This window comes from Habropoda laboriosa, unplaced genomic scaffold (genome assembly GCF_001263275.1).
Source record: "Habropoda laboriosa isolate 0110345459 unplaced genomic scaffold, ASM126327v1 scaffold14, whole genome shotgun sequence".
Classification (NCBI taxonomy): Eukaryota; Metazoa; Arthropoda; class Insecta; order Hymenoptera; family Apidae; genus Habropoda; species Habropoda laboriosa.
The window spans coordinates 1,287,061-1,302,801 of record NW_017100137.1 but is presented as its reverse complement, the minus strand read 5'-3'; the positions used below and the strand labels follow the sequence as shown (position 1 = coordinate 1,302,801).

The 15,741-nt window shown below is 35.8% G+C and overlaps 1 protein-coding gene across 1 annotated transcript in view; it reads left to right on the top strand.

Annotated features, from left to right (window-relative positions):
- LOC108579060 (glucose dehydrogenase [FAD, quinone]) overlaps positions 1-4,774 on the top strand; it is a 5,543-nt gene extending 769 nt beyond the window's left edge. The window contains exons 2-3 of the mRNA XM_017942498.1: positions 1,231-1,414; positions 3,468-4,774. Coding sequence (XP_017797987.1) covers positions 1,231-1,414; positions 3,468-4,774 — 1,491 coding nt within the window. The remainder of the gene's footprint in view (positions 1-1,230; positions 1,415-3,467) is intronic.
- Positions 4,775-15,741: the final 10,967 nt, after the last annotated feature.

The window sequence follows — 15,741 nt, the reverse complement described above, 5'->3', positions numbered from 1 at the left end:
ATTAAGAGACATTTCACCATGCAACGTTGATTTCGTTGTTTTACAAAGTAACGTAAGCTTGCGAACCTTTGTACTCCAAAAGTAACAGCACTTAGCCAGATAAGCTGAAACGCATTATTATTAGGTCGTTAGGAAAGTTCTGTTTGAAAAGTGAACATATTCAAAATAAGAACCGTTACAGTTCATACACCTTTGCCAACTTTTCACTAATTTATTTATGCCATAGACAAAAACGAAAAATAAATTATTTTATAAATTACTATGATATAGTACAACCCGTGATAATTTGAAATATTTTCAATTACGATATCTGAGTACTGTTGTAAATTACAATTTTTCTTTCTTTAAACTGAGAGAAAAGTAAAGGTCGTTTTGCTAATAAATTAATTATTTTTCATAAAACGACAGAGATGGGATACTCTTAACGCCTCCATTATAACAGAGAATTGTCTTACACAATCGAATGCATCACGGGTCCACTGATGCTAAGTGAAAGTAAAAGTATTCGTTTCCAAATCAACTGGTATCTCGTTTTCGAAAAAACTAAAAATGTATTATACAGAAGAAAAAAAAAAAAACAGAAAGCAAGTGCATTACGTGCGTTATAAAGAAATATTACCAGGAAAGGGAAATTTCATTTTCGATATTGCTGAAAGAATAGTTTTTTAACTCTTTCGCGACGGCGAAACTAGCCATCAGTACGCCACTAACGAACGGGTCGTCGTGCTATTAGTGCACACCATACACGTTAACAGTGTCTCGCGTTTTTTCAAATCTTAGAGGATTTCGTTGGAACAGCAAAGGACTTAAGGGTGTATCGAATAAAGGGAACGTTGTTGAGGCCTTGTTCTGCATTTTAAAATAAATCTTCACTTCGAGTTGTTGAGGCGCGAGCCAATGCGACGCGCTTAGTGGATGCCGGATATAACCGGCGCTAGCCAGTGTGAAGCATTTACTGGATGCCGGATATAACCGGCGTTAGCCAGTGTGAAGCATTTAGTGGATGCCGGATATAACCGGCGCTAGTCGCGAAAGGGTGAAAATTGAACCGATTACCTGTGATTATTTTTCTTACACCTGTCTATAAGTAACTTGGATCACTTCCTCTTAAAGACGTTTTACAATCAATTTACTATTTGTGACCCGTTAATATTAGCGAAGAATATTTCAAGTAAAATTTCTTAATATAATTGAAATACCTTTTTCCTAATGCTCTTTATAAAATTTCAGGTCTTGGGAGGTTCGAGTGTACTCAACACGATGCTTTATATTCGAGGAAATCGACGAGACTTCGATCAATGGGAAAGCTTCGGGAACCCTGGTTGGGGTTACGACGATGTTCTTCCTTATTTTAAAAAATCACAAGACCAAAGGAACCCCTACTTAGCTCGTAACACTAAATACCATGCCACTGGTAAGATATCATTCATCATTTTAGATATATTTCTATTTCTATGAAAATATACAACTTTATGTGAAAATATATACTTATGTACAAATATCTAACACGTACAACAAATACACTACAGGTCAAAAATTTAGGATACTGTGCATTGCAAGTTGTACAAAAATTTTCAGATAAAAGTTAGCAATTTTTAACGAATTAGTTATCACTCTAGAGGTACTAGAGGTACACTGTTATTGCGAGCTAATTGCCTTCGACGATTCTTAACCCTTTAGTTACCTTTAGTTAAATCATTTTTTCAGACAAAACGTCGTTATAGTGGCTTCCCTCTGAGTGGCGTTTTTTTACCGAAAATGGTTCGCTTGTTTCCTCGCGTTGAAAACTTACACATTGATGTACATTCTCTGTGTGATGTGGAAATGTCTTCATATGACTCGATTCGCACTTATTTTCTCACAAGACGTTAAAAATTTAAAAAAAGAAATTCGCTACTATGGCTAAGTGTATAGTTGAAGGCATCGAAACACCGATCGCGATACTAATTTCATTTACACGCAATTCGCAGCAAAGCTCCACTGCTACCTAATAAGAATATCTTATCGCTAAGAATAAGAATAGCTTAAGTACATTAACACTTTCGTTGCCATCGACGCAGCACATGCGTTCCAGAAAATGTATTACTCAGCGTGCTCTCGATTTTCTGATGGTGTATTAACACGTTCGCTGCCGTCAGAAAATGAATAGCACGCTGGGGAATACACTTTGGAACGCACGTGCTGCGTCGGTGGCAGCGAACGTGTCAATGCGACACCAGAAAATCTATAGCACGCTGGACAATACTTCTACATTTATTTCTATTTTTTCAAGTTTATGGCAATGTTGTTATGTTACGTTAACGTTACGTCAAAGAACTTTACGCAATTACCTTAAGGTACACTCTCAGAATTCTAGTTTCGAACGCGTAAGGTAATTTAAATCGGCTAATTATGCGAAAAACCTTGATCAATGAAAGGAAACAGAAGCTACGTAATGAAATTTAGGTTAGGTTAGTACAGAACAATAAATAGATCCATTTTAAAACAACATTCTAATATCACAACAGATTGAATAAGGAAACATTATTAGACCGTAACATTAGACGTAAGGTAATGTAGATGAAAACATACTTAAGACTGAAAACAAAGTTGCAAAACAGAAAAAAGAATGTGGGTTCTAATCGTGAGTTCGAAAGCGTCGCAGTAAAAAATCGGTTTAATGTAAAAGTTGATCGTGGTTTTATCTATAGTTTTTATATAACTTTATCAGAAAAAGGGGGTCGAGTTGTAGTATCTCAACTGGACTAAGCATGAACACACGGGTGGTTCACAATAAATCACATGAAAAAATGATTATGCCAGTTGCCGTTCCGCCGAAACGCAATTAAGATTTCACGTACGATTATCTTTTGGCAATCTTCGTATACGAGGTTTCTGGAAAACTTGAAGTGATTGCCACACGCTAAAGAGCAATGAGAGCTGACAACAACGGTACAAAATCTGTGAAAAGCATTCTTTCATGCGAAAATAAAAAATTCAATCTGACTCGTGGATAAAAAGAAACAAGAAAAGTTTTATCTCCCTAACGATAAGAAAATTCTATGTAACTTATCCTAAAAGAATAAATTTGTAAAAAAAAAAAAAAGGTACACAAAAATACGATGTCACTTGCCATGGTAACATAAAAAAATATTCAATTCTTAATCGTTATAAATACATACTATTGACCCCTTAATGTTCACATTTATCTAAACCTGATGTTCCAAAAATGAACAATTTCGGTTTCTTTTGAAAATTATTTCCTAGGCGTGTAGAAATAATTTTCCCATCATTTATAATTCTCTAACTTACGTTTTTGCCATAATGGAAAGGATAACGCAATATAAAAGGTGAAAGAAAATAATTAAAAAAAAATTGCATTTATTGGACGATTATTTATGTACCTATGAGACAGGGACAAGAGCGTTAAGAGATTAAAACCCCAAAGAAATAGAACGTTACATTATCAAAATCATTTCTCTTTCAAGGAGGATACCTGACGATCCAAGATTCGCCCTACAACACACCCCTGGGTGTCGCCTTTCTACAAGCCGGCGAGGAGATGGGCTACGACATAGTAGACATAAACGGCGAGCAACAAACAGGCTTCGCCTTTTATCAGTACACAATGCGCAGAGGGACGAGATGCAGCGCAGCCAAGGCCTTCGTCAGACCCATTCAACTACGAAAGAACTTCCACCTGTCTCTCTGGAGCCACGTGACCAAGGTACTCATAAACCCGCGAACGAACCGAGCCTACGGCGTTGAATTCATCAGAGAGGGCCACAAAGAGGTGGTCTACGCCAGAAAGGAAGTGATCCTTTCAGCAGGTGCCATAAATTCCCCCCAGCTTCTGATGCTCTCTGGAATAGGACCAAGACAGCACTTAGAGGAAGTGGGAATCCCGGTGGTCCACGATTCTCCCGGCGTCGGACAGAACCTCCAGGATCACATAGCAGTAGGAGGCCTAGCTTTCCTCATCGATTACCCGGTCAGCACGGTGATGAACCGTGTGGTGAACGTCAATTCCGCTCTACGATACGCCGTCACGGAAGACGGCCCACTCACTTCTAACATCGGTCTAGAGGCGGCAGGCTTCATCTTCACGAAATACGCGAATCAGAGCGAAGACTGGCCCGACATAGAGTTCATGCTGACGTCTTCGGCGACCAGTTCCGACGGTGGGACCCACGTGAAAAACGCTCACGGACTCAGCGACAGCTTCTACAACGAAGTGTTCGAAACGATCAACAACCGTGACGTGTTCGGAGTGTTCCCTATGATGCTGAGACCAAAGAGTCGCGGTTTCATTAAACTGAAATCGAACAATCCTTTGGACTATCCTCTGATGTACCACAATTACTTAACCGAACAGCACGACGTGGACGTTCTCAGAGAGGGTGTAAAAGCCGCGATAGCGTTCGGAGAGACCAGCAGCATGAAGAGGTTCGGTGCCAGGTTTCATAGCAAACCTTTGCCCAACTGTAAGCACATACCAATGTTCACCGACGAGTACTGGAACTGCGCCATTAGACAGTACACTATGACCATCTATCACATGAGCTGCACAGCCAAAATGGGTCCACCCAGCGATCCTACGGCCGTGGTGGATCCCGAGCTAAGAGTCTACGGCGTTTCTGGCCTGAGAGTGATCGATGCGTCCATTATGCCTACGATCACCAACGGGAATATCAACGCACCTGTGATCATGATCGGAGAGAAAGGCGCGGATTTGGTTAAGAAGCAGTGGCTCTCGCGGCGGAAAAGGGACAACGTTACGATCGCTGGATCGTGATCGAGGGAATTCTTGCCGAGAAATCGGCTGGTCGTGAATCGACGGTGCGGTTGTGTGTTGTTTTACAAACGACAGGTGAAACGAGGAAAAAGAAATGATCTTAATGGTCCTGGTGATGCAGGTGAAGGTAATGAGGATCGTGGACTCGTTTGATTGAATTTCATTTACCAAATGGACCTATCTTATAGAACCTGAGTTATCTGTTAAGGGAGTTACGGTTATTCGATTGTTGTTAGGTTGATTATTTGTTAAAGTTTCGATTGTTAGGTGAAGAGAAATGGATTCTTTCGTATGGTACGAACATGATTGTGAAATTGAGAGTCGAATTATTTGCTTTGTGTCGCATCACTGAATTATCAACGAGATGGCTTTTTGTTATTATTTCTATCGAATGGTACGATGTATGTTAAAACTGATTAGTAGACTGCGGATTTTTATGCATTTGTGGAAAATTTGGAGATACAAAAATACACAGAATGCACATAATAAACAAAAATATACGAATAATCACAAAATATAGTACACGTTATGATATTTAGTGAATAAAACAGTTGCCTATCTAGCTTCTATTTTTTTTCAATTATGTTCACGAAAATATGAATTTGCATAAAAATCCGCAGTCTATTGATTAGTTACGCAGTACAGATTTCTGTAATATTTAAATCAGCAGAGTTACCGAAAGCTTCCTGCTATAAAATAAAAAGTACACGATATTTGTCATTGTTTAAACAAAAAATACTGATAATATTTTTAATTATCTATTTTTTCATTTCCAACGAAATTTTTTTTACGTCGAATTTGCTAGTTTTAATTGCATAAAAGCGGCGAGAGAAAAGATTGGAAACAAGTGTTTCGCGGTTTGGTGCACACCATCGAAACTGCTGATGAACAAGGAGACAGTGATAGAGCACGTGGTTACTTCGACGAACTCGTTTTAACTCTTAAAATTCCTGTATTACCACATAATCGATACGCAGTATTGCCACACACTTGATCGTCCAGTGGACTGTGACCTATATTCCAGCCGGCAAGAAAGCTTGAGCGGAATTAGTGGCGGCGTGTGACCGCCCCTTATACAGGGTGTGGTGAAATTTCTTCGCATAATCGAGAGGTAATAAAATTGAAAAGAGGCTGCTAGATATACAGGTCATCTGGTTCTAGTTTAAATACGGGTTACATTTTTCTTTTTTTTACCGTCTGACGGTAAATCAAATAATAGTTCATGTTGCAAGAAAAATGCAGAAAAGACACATATGCATATGCAATGCAACACCAAGAAATTTATTAGGTAATACAACTTGCTACATTACCGTGAAATTTAATTTAAATTTAATAAGAATTATTGGGAAAAGTGTAAATGGAAAATTATAAAATAATTCTTAAAGTGCAATTGTACAACAGAATTTTTTAATTTTGTAAAAAAATGATTGTAGCTGTGCAGAGACACAAACTACTTGTTTGAAATAGTGAAACTTATAATTTCAGAATTGAAAATAATTTTAAAAGTGATATAAGAAATAATAAAAACATAATTATTTATCAATCAAAATAGATAAATGTGACAAAATGCTACTTATTTTTCTGTATCGCGACATAAATATTAAACTCATAAAGAACTGTGAATAAAATAATGTTATTATTGGTACTTTCGATTTCGTGTGCAATAAATATCATTAAGATAAATCTATTATACAGAATTCATGTTCTACTTAATTACTGATTTATCGAAAGCTCAAAAACTAGAATAACGGTATTAATATTTACATTTTAAGTACGTATACTGAATTAGTATGTCGATTAATTAGATAAAATTAGGCAACGTTTTTTTGTTTAACGAATTTTTCTGCAATACGATGAAAATTCGAAAAATTTACACGATTTATTCGGCGACCATGACGGAACCCCACGATTGCTATTATAAATGGTCAGTGTAGTATCTTATTACTATGTTACAAACTGCAACAGTTTCCGGAAGGCAATTTTCGATTGCGTTATCATTACACATTCCTAGTGAGAATAATGTGTGCAGACTTTCTCAGGACAAAGTAGACTGCTTTTAATTCCGCTATTTGCGCGCTGAAATTACATGGAATTAATTTTTCAGGGTGATAAAGTAGTTTTTGTAATTTATTGTACCAACGGCTGTAAATAAAATGAATGCAACTGTGACATGTATGAGTTTCTTTAAACATTGTGTAATATCTTGGCTTTATTAGAATTATTTACATCACGATAGCACAAATGTCAAAGAAAAATATCGCTCTTACTATTTTTTGGAGGATGTGAAGTCATGCGTTGGAAGATATTTTTTTAAATTACTCATTGATATCTTCCCTTTGGCAAAAATTAAATTGTGTTCTCTTTTTTTTCCTAAATGAATGATGAATTCATTTCACATTAAAAAAAAAAAAAAGTAGTCTAAAGAAAAAAGGAGAAACTGCTGGAATTGTTAAATTGTATTTTAATTGTAAATAAATTATGAATTCATTTCAGATTAAAAAAAAAAGATAGTACCTACAGAGGAAAAGGTAGAAATTTCTGGAATTGTTAAATTGTATTTTAATTCTAAATAAATTACGAATTCATTTCACATAAATAAATAATGCATACGTTGCTTTTCATGACAGAATGCAAGATAATACTTTGTATGCTTTCAATCGTATTCTTCCCTGGACCCTGGTTATTATTTTGAAAAGCATCATGAAAAAATAATTATTGTACCAAAAGTGAGTTTCACAGAGTTGAATTTCAAAATTCTTGCAAACACTTTTCCTTCACAATAAAAAGGGACATTATTTCACATATTTTCAATTAGTGCACAAGTAAAAATAATTATAGACAGCATCGATCGAAGTAGTTTTCAAAACTGGTTTCCATATGATATTGCAAAAAAAAAAAAAGAAAAAAAAGTTTACGAAACGACGTTTAACGATCGATCGAATTTTTATTGAAACAAACGACAAACTCGAATACTTGTGGGAAAAGTTTTCTCTTTTGAAATGCAACACCCGAATTCCCCGCCAACCTGTGCACCTTTTAAACGTCCTTGGACACATCGCGTCGATTCGTCCAAACGAATGAAAGTACATTTCACTAGCAGCTGGTTACATAATCCCACGTGGAGCTAATAAGAAATCCCCTCGATCTTTCTGCCTTTCGGATAAAATCCTACGTGCTTTTTCACACGTGTGCAGCCGAAATGATCACGCGTGGATCATAAACATTCCGAGAAATCCTATAGATCACATATTGCTCAGGAACATAGTCTCAATTAGTTAATCTTCTGGTAATTTTTTTGGAAGCATTGAACACTTTTCAGTTTATTAATGCGCTAATATTAATATGCAAAGTGTAACCCTTATCGATATTACTATTAAAACTATTTAATTACGAATTTTAATATTATTTCAGAGAGGGACAGAAAGTTTGTTCCTCAAATCCTCGAAATTCTGTAGATCGGGAATTTATTTACATCTTTTATTTCTTGAAGCATCAAGAAAGTTCATTTCCATACAGTAAATTTAACATAAAAATTGAGACGTAAAGAAGAATATTCTTTTAGTGAAATATCGAAAAGTGCCATTTATTGGCTATCAAAAATGACGGTATATTTAAGTTAAGTAAAAAAAAAAAAGAAAAAATCGAAACCGAATATCGAAGAGAAACACATTCGAACTTCCTACTTACTGAATACCAGAAAACAATTACGCAAAAATTACCTCAACGATTACGTAAAAATTCTGACTCATAAAACGATCGGTTTCGGATGTCCAAAAACCTAAGAACCTTCACAATTATATAATTGGATTATATAACTGGAAGCTACCAAATAAGTAGGTCGTGGAATAAAAATAATTTCAATAAAAGTTCAAACCACATTAACATAACCAAGAATTCTTAAAATGCTCTCTGGCAGAAAATTAATTGTGAAAACGTGACCTTTCCTACGCAAAAATTGAAATGCAAAAAGAAAGTAAAATACTGAAAATTGGATAGTAAAAGTTTGAAGTTCAGAGATTTATAAGGTGGCAAAAAAATTGAAATATAAAAGTAACATTCGAGAAGGTGATAGTATTGAAATTTATTAATCAGATGTGTATTCAAAGTAAAAAATTGCAAGTGAAATAATATTATGCAACACGTGACTTCCTGTTCATTTAGTGAAACGCAAAATTAACACCCTACGCTCTGTAAAATTTGCATTCCGTTGAATATAGTAACGAAGCAACGCTAATCTGATCTTAACTGCTCAGTTGCAACGATGAAATTTTGGAAAGTTCAATGCATGGTAAGCACGTGTACGCAGCGAGCTCTGATCGAGAGTTGCGGGAAACAAGATTTACGATTTCTCCCGTGGATCCTTCTCAACCGATAAAGAAGTTCTCCGAACGGTTGGATTTGATATTACATTATTTTAGAGGCGCGAGAGAATTGTTTAATTTTCGAAATTCTATTCTCTCTAAATTATTCTCTCACTCACATACACCTGTCCCCCGATTTACACGGATATGATCGGTTCCTCAGAATACCGTGTAAATCGAAAACAAACTAAAATGTGCATAATTTAGTCATTTATTTCAACGTAAAATAAAACTAAATATATCTTAAAAAACATAAAAATAACGGTCTATTCGTAAAATGATAAAAATATAAAGGTATATGTATGTAATTCATTTTACGTATAGAAACAAGAGGTATAAATTAAAAAATTTAATTACTGTTATCACTTTCGTCGACTATTAATCTTTTATTCCTGGTTGGTATGATGTCACTTTCATCACTCGATAGTACTTGATACGATTCAAGTTCGAATGTTAGATGAATTAGAAACAATTTCAGATCGGCGAGCCTTGGTAATGTAATTAACAATTGTGCTTGGTTTTTGATCAAATCTTTATAGACCTCCTCATATTGAAACCGTGTAAAAGTGAAACTGTGTAAATCGGGGGATAGGTGTATTTCAATTTGGTGAAATGAAATTTCAGATGCACTGTGTTTCTCGAAAATAATAAATTTAACCAAAATAATTTCCACACGATTCTATACACTTTTCCTAAGTATTAACTATACAGTTTCATAATTCCAAATTTATAAACGTCGTTAGCCTTTGAATTCAAGAATTCTGTAAATTTGATGTTCAGTGTCTTTATTTCATTATTTTCGTTCAAGACGAAAAAGTTCGTTGAAGCAAAATTAACAGATTGTTGACCGGAAATTTTACGCAGGAGCTATCTCATGTCGCCGGCTATTATTTCGTAATTGAACGTCAAAATGCAACAATCTAAATAAACTTCAATAAACTGTATTTATACATAATGAAGTGAAATGAAACTTTGGACATGTCTTTTATACAACTTTTAATAACAAAGGCGAAAATATATACAATAGAAATACACGTTGACAAATTCCATGGGTTGGGTGGCAGGTATACCCATCGAGGACTAAACAAGTAGAATTGTGATGAAAACCTAAATACCAAGAAAAGTATTTTTTTAAAAATAAAGCGGACACGACTAAACACGATGAGCAAAGCTTTCGCAATATTCTATGTTGCCCTGCGTTTCAAAAACTGAAGTAGCTAATGCAAGTGCAAACACGAGTTAACTCGTGACCGGTCAACAACGTTTGGGCATGAAAACACGAGTTAACTCGTGACCGGTCAACGATGTGTTAATATAAAAATTGAGATATAAAGAAATCTATCATTATTTAGTAAAATACTGAAAATTGTAAGGTTCGTTTGAAATTTAACCTTTTAGGTACGGCGCGCTCGTCCGCAAGTGGGTACCCCTGGGACGGCGAACAATGGAGCCCTACCATATTCACCAATAGTATATTTTCCGTAAAATTGCTTTCTCTCCTCGCCATCAGCAAATTGTTTTATTACCTTAGAAAGTCGAATACCCTATATCTGGACACCACATGCACTACACTCATAAACCACCTTCCGACCTCAGGATTTTTCCCATCCCCTAATATAACAATTTTAGCAACAATTTCCCCACTTCGACTCCACCAGACAAACCCTACCACACGTCCCAAACACCAATCAACCGATACTCCCACCACTTCTCACACATTTCACACCACCAATCACTGTACCCACCGAACTTATAAAAACACAAACACACACAGAAACATACACATTCTATCAGACATTCCATTAGAGATTCTATCACCAACCTTGAGACATCACGAAAAATAAAAAGTAATAGTCACCACCAATCAGCCAGTATTTGTCGATCGTGCAAACCATATATTCTCTTTTTCACCCACCACAGTCTCATCTACAAATTTAAACAGCACTCGTGCCATTAGTTTGCCGCGAGAGCAGTTTCGTGAATTCTTTGCGCACCGGTCAACTCAAGCATCGCGTCGCGAAGTTCGCAAGTCACGAACAACGTATAATACCGTCGAAAATCATGATATCCACGAAAGTCACCATAGTGTCGTACCGCCCAAATTGGTGCTATCCACGAAAGCCACTATAGTGGCGTTCCGCAAAAATAGAGGGTCTCGGCGGAACGCCACTATAGTGGCGTACCGTTCCAATTGATGCCATCCGCGGAAGCCACTATAGTGGCGTACCGTATCTAAAAGGTTAAGGATTCCTAAAGTGACGAAGAATTCGAATACAAAAATAACGTTCAAAATGTGGTTGTAGTATATTCAAATTAATTAATTAGGTATATACTCAAAGTAAAAATTGTCAGATGTTTATTTTTACAGATGAAGTATCTTCTATCGTTGGAAAGTTCCTGACGTGTGTTTGCGATAACAAGATTAAAATTAAAGAGCACAAAAAGGTACTTAATCACGTCATATTTCCGACACAGTGAGAAACAGGCGGGCATTGTACGTTACGACGGTCCTTTACTTTCTCGCATCATATATGCGACACGGATGAACTGCGTTCAACACTCTGCAGAGAGAAAGAGATTCAACATGATTCTTCCTACCGGAATGTATCGGAGAGAAAAGTTTTAATGCTTAAAAAAAAACTTCCGAACGATACATTTTTGATACAACTTTTCGCTATTATTTTACTGAAAATATTAGGTCGTCCAATAAGTTCGTGTCGAATTTTATAATTTAGATTAATACTAAATTTAAATTCGATTTAAAAATAACTTTAGAAATTTTTCTTTTTTTTTAGTAAGAGCATTATGTCATCGTTATAGAATTTCCTTGGATTTTCATTAAAACATTTTTCGCTTTCGACACGAACTTATGGGATGACCTAATACATTATAGAAGTGTGTGATTGGTTTCTCCACTTCTAATATGATTCGATGTCTGAGATACGCGATTTAGCAATCAGAGAGACAGGACTCTTATATACGCGTCTATCTACAAGGATGACTGTTGAAACAAATCTGCAACTTATTACGAAATTCATGTCGAGCGTGGAGAAACGAATCACGTACCGAGTAAAAAGTTCTATCAGAAATATATCGTTACAAAGTTTCTTTTTAACGTTAAAATTTTAAGTTTCCAGAAGTATTTTCTAATTTTAATATAAATATTTCAGTATTGTTCACTAATCCTAATTTCATACACTGTATCCTATGAATTATACAAATTTAGTAACATTGTTGCTCCAAGAAAATTTGTTACGTTTATTCGGTACGAATTCTGGCTTCGTAATTCATACATAAACATTATCATATTAATAAAAACAGCATTCAACGTTTTTTGCATTATTTTTTCATTACTTCCACGTTAAAAAAAAATATTTTACATTTTTACACAGGCACTTGACATTTTATTTCACATATTTACCTTTCATCCTACAAATACCAATTGAAAACGAACGTAAACGATCGGTTAAAACGCGTGAATTATGCCAACCGTCCAATTAATACAAAAATAAAAATCATAAAGTACCGTTATTCTTCATCTCGAACGTCGCTATTGGCCAATTTTTCTTCTAGCAATCTATCGAGTATGCGCTAATGAATTTCAAAAAAATACCATTATCCCAGAGTGAAAAAGCAGCTAACCAAATAGCTAAATAAATAGACCAAGAATACAGTTACTGCAGAAATCGCGTAACAGCCTGAATGGAGCTAGCCAAGGAAAGTAGTACACATCAGACTGAATTTCCGGGGCATTCGAGTCCAACGGCTTTCGATCGTGCCACACTGTTCCAGGAGAAAGATCCCAAGCAGTCGGAAGATACGGCATCGATCACATTATTACGTACTTTTCAATGAAAATATTCACCAACGAGCGAAGAATTTGACGTTTTCCTCTTGTTTCACGCGTGGAACACAAAACGCGCGAGAAATCGTGGTTTCACCGCTTTAATTACCAAGGTCTGATGAAATCGAAAAGATTGCGACACGTCAACGCTCGAGACAACGAAAATTTGCGATCATAATAGGCTCACAGAGTGAACGTTGAAATTTAAACAGTCTTTTGCCATTTTCGATTTTTTGCATCTGCGAGTACTTTGAAAATACATCGCTGAAAAGATAGGTTCGAAATTCGAGAAACCGACGTTGCTATAGGTGACGAGAAACTTGGTCGGGATCTCAGAAAGATTTTGATAGAAATGTTAAGAATAATCTTACAAACTTCAAACTCGTTTCTCTCGAAACTAGTTTTTCAAAACGCGCGTGCAACATTTCTCGCAAACTATACAACAGATTTTTCTGAAATTTTGCACGCATCTTCAGTACACGCGTAAGTAGGTCATCGACCTCTATAACCGCGAAATTTCGAAAATTACTATTTTTTAAGGGCTGGGGAAGCAACGATTTTTGGGCAAAAATTCGAAACGCGAATTTGACGAGCCGCCATTTTACTATTCCTTGGTATTTTTCAACCAGCGTGGATGATGCCTGACTTCAACTATTACACAATCTCACCCTCGCGGCATTTTTCTGCCAGATGTGCCGGAGCCTAGGAATCTCGCACACTTGAAAACCCCCTTTTTCGCGCAACGGTTACTTTCGGTAAATGTCACACAAAAACTATGCTATATTTTATCACAAAAAAAATTAAACACATAGTATAAGATACGAATAATAATCGTTCCAAGTTTCACTTCATTTCCTGTGGCAGTTTCCTTGCAAAAAATTCCCCAGGAACGGCTACTTTTCGGCCGTCTAAAAAGTGAAAGGTGCCTCAATGGAAGGTATTTACGCGTGATTTAGAATCGTGCTGTGGACTTTTAACAAGATTTAATTGATTGAAAGAGAATTGAAAGATGAAGAAATAGTGTAGAAGAGATAGTCGTGAGATGTGACCGTCTCTAAGGCCACTTATGCAACAGGTAGGTTCAATCTTCTCGCGATGAAAAAGCGAGTCAATTACTACGACACTTTTCTTTTTTTAAGGAAAATGACCAAGATCTGATTTTCTCTTCTTAAGAGAACGTAATGTATTGTTGCAAAATTAAAAAGAAAGAGTGGTTTAAACGATAAGAAAATGTGACGCAGAAATTGAAGTCCTCCAAAACAGAATATTTTGTAGTTTATTACATGTTGTTATATTTGTCTATGAATTTTTATGTCTGAAGTTTGAAATTATTCGAAATTTACTTTTACTTCTTTACGTTCCAAATTAATGTTTACCTTTACTTTCCCTTTTTGAATTTTATTAAACAATAATATACGCGAACTTCTCTAAGAAAGTGAAATTAAACTATTGTATCGTGTACTCTTACCGGCAATTTTCCACTCCTAAATATAATCGTGCCAGTGGTCACGAAAGTTGTCTGAGTTTGTACACTTTTCATTTCCAGTTAATTGGATTTCTACGTTTGTGCCTATTCAAAATCATTTTTCAACGCCATTTAAATGACTCAGTCTCTAAATATTCCTCAAACCTATATAATTTAAATGTATCGAGTATTAAAATGCAATTCTAATAAAACAAGTGTCAAATTCAATTTTTCCAATTCTTCTTAAATTTTTTACATACATCATTTTCATAATTGTCATTACAATTAGATTCGTACATGTAGATTCGTACTTGTAATCGAAATATAGCTGTTTAACATTCATAGAAATTTGACAAGAAAAGCTGTTTAAAAGTTGCACTTAACCAATAGCAGAATACTTGTTACATAATCTGATCTGCTCACTAATGCGAAACTGATCAAGTAATAAAACTACTTTTAGAATTTTTTTTTCAAAACAGCGGTATACGTCTTGCAGTCGCCATTTTGTACATTTAATTTAATTCAAATAAACTATTTGCACATTTTGAAGTTGTCGCTGCATTATCATAAATTTTTTAAGTCCAAAAGCGTTTCCGCTGAACTCACACCGATATCAGAATACCGCGCTATGAAGTGAAAAATATATGGTGGCATTTAAAAAACCATCCATCACTTTTAAAAAAAACTTTGAAAATAACGTCTATGAGAAGATCTATTTGGATCGCTATATTTGCCCCCTTGAGCAGTACACCTTTCTCTCTCCGCCATTTTCTCCTATCTTCAATCTTAACGAAGCTACATTTAAGTATTTAATAATTACTGTTTAAGTATTTGCTAAACAGTTCCAATGCAACAGACACTAGGTTATATAGTTCCGGTGGTAAATATCTTCAAATGGGCAACCTAACCTCAAATTTATCAAACTAAGTCTTAAAAAATAAAAAGAAGTGTACTCTTCAAAAAAAGATCTGTTACAGTAAAGAGGGCAGCAACTCGAGCCTTATTTCTAACAATAAATGCACGAAAATTTCGATTGCCTGTCACGAACGGTTGAACGATCTCAAAAAGGCCATCGTGAAGGAGTACTGCCGACGCGGAAGTGGCGAACGAGGCCAGGCAAACGCGGACGAGGAACTAGTCTCTTTCACCGCAATTTTCGCTCGAAGGCCAAGGTTAACGGGGAAAACGGGGCAAGGCACGAGGAAGGTAGAGACGATGCAAACTGTCCGAATTGTATGCACAAAAGTGTCGAGGCGGCCCTGAATAGCACGCAGACCGTAGAAAGACGAGAGAAAGT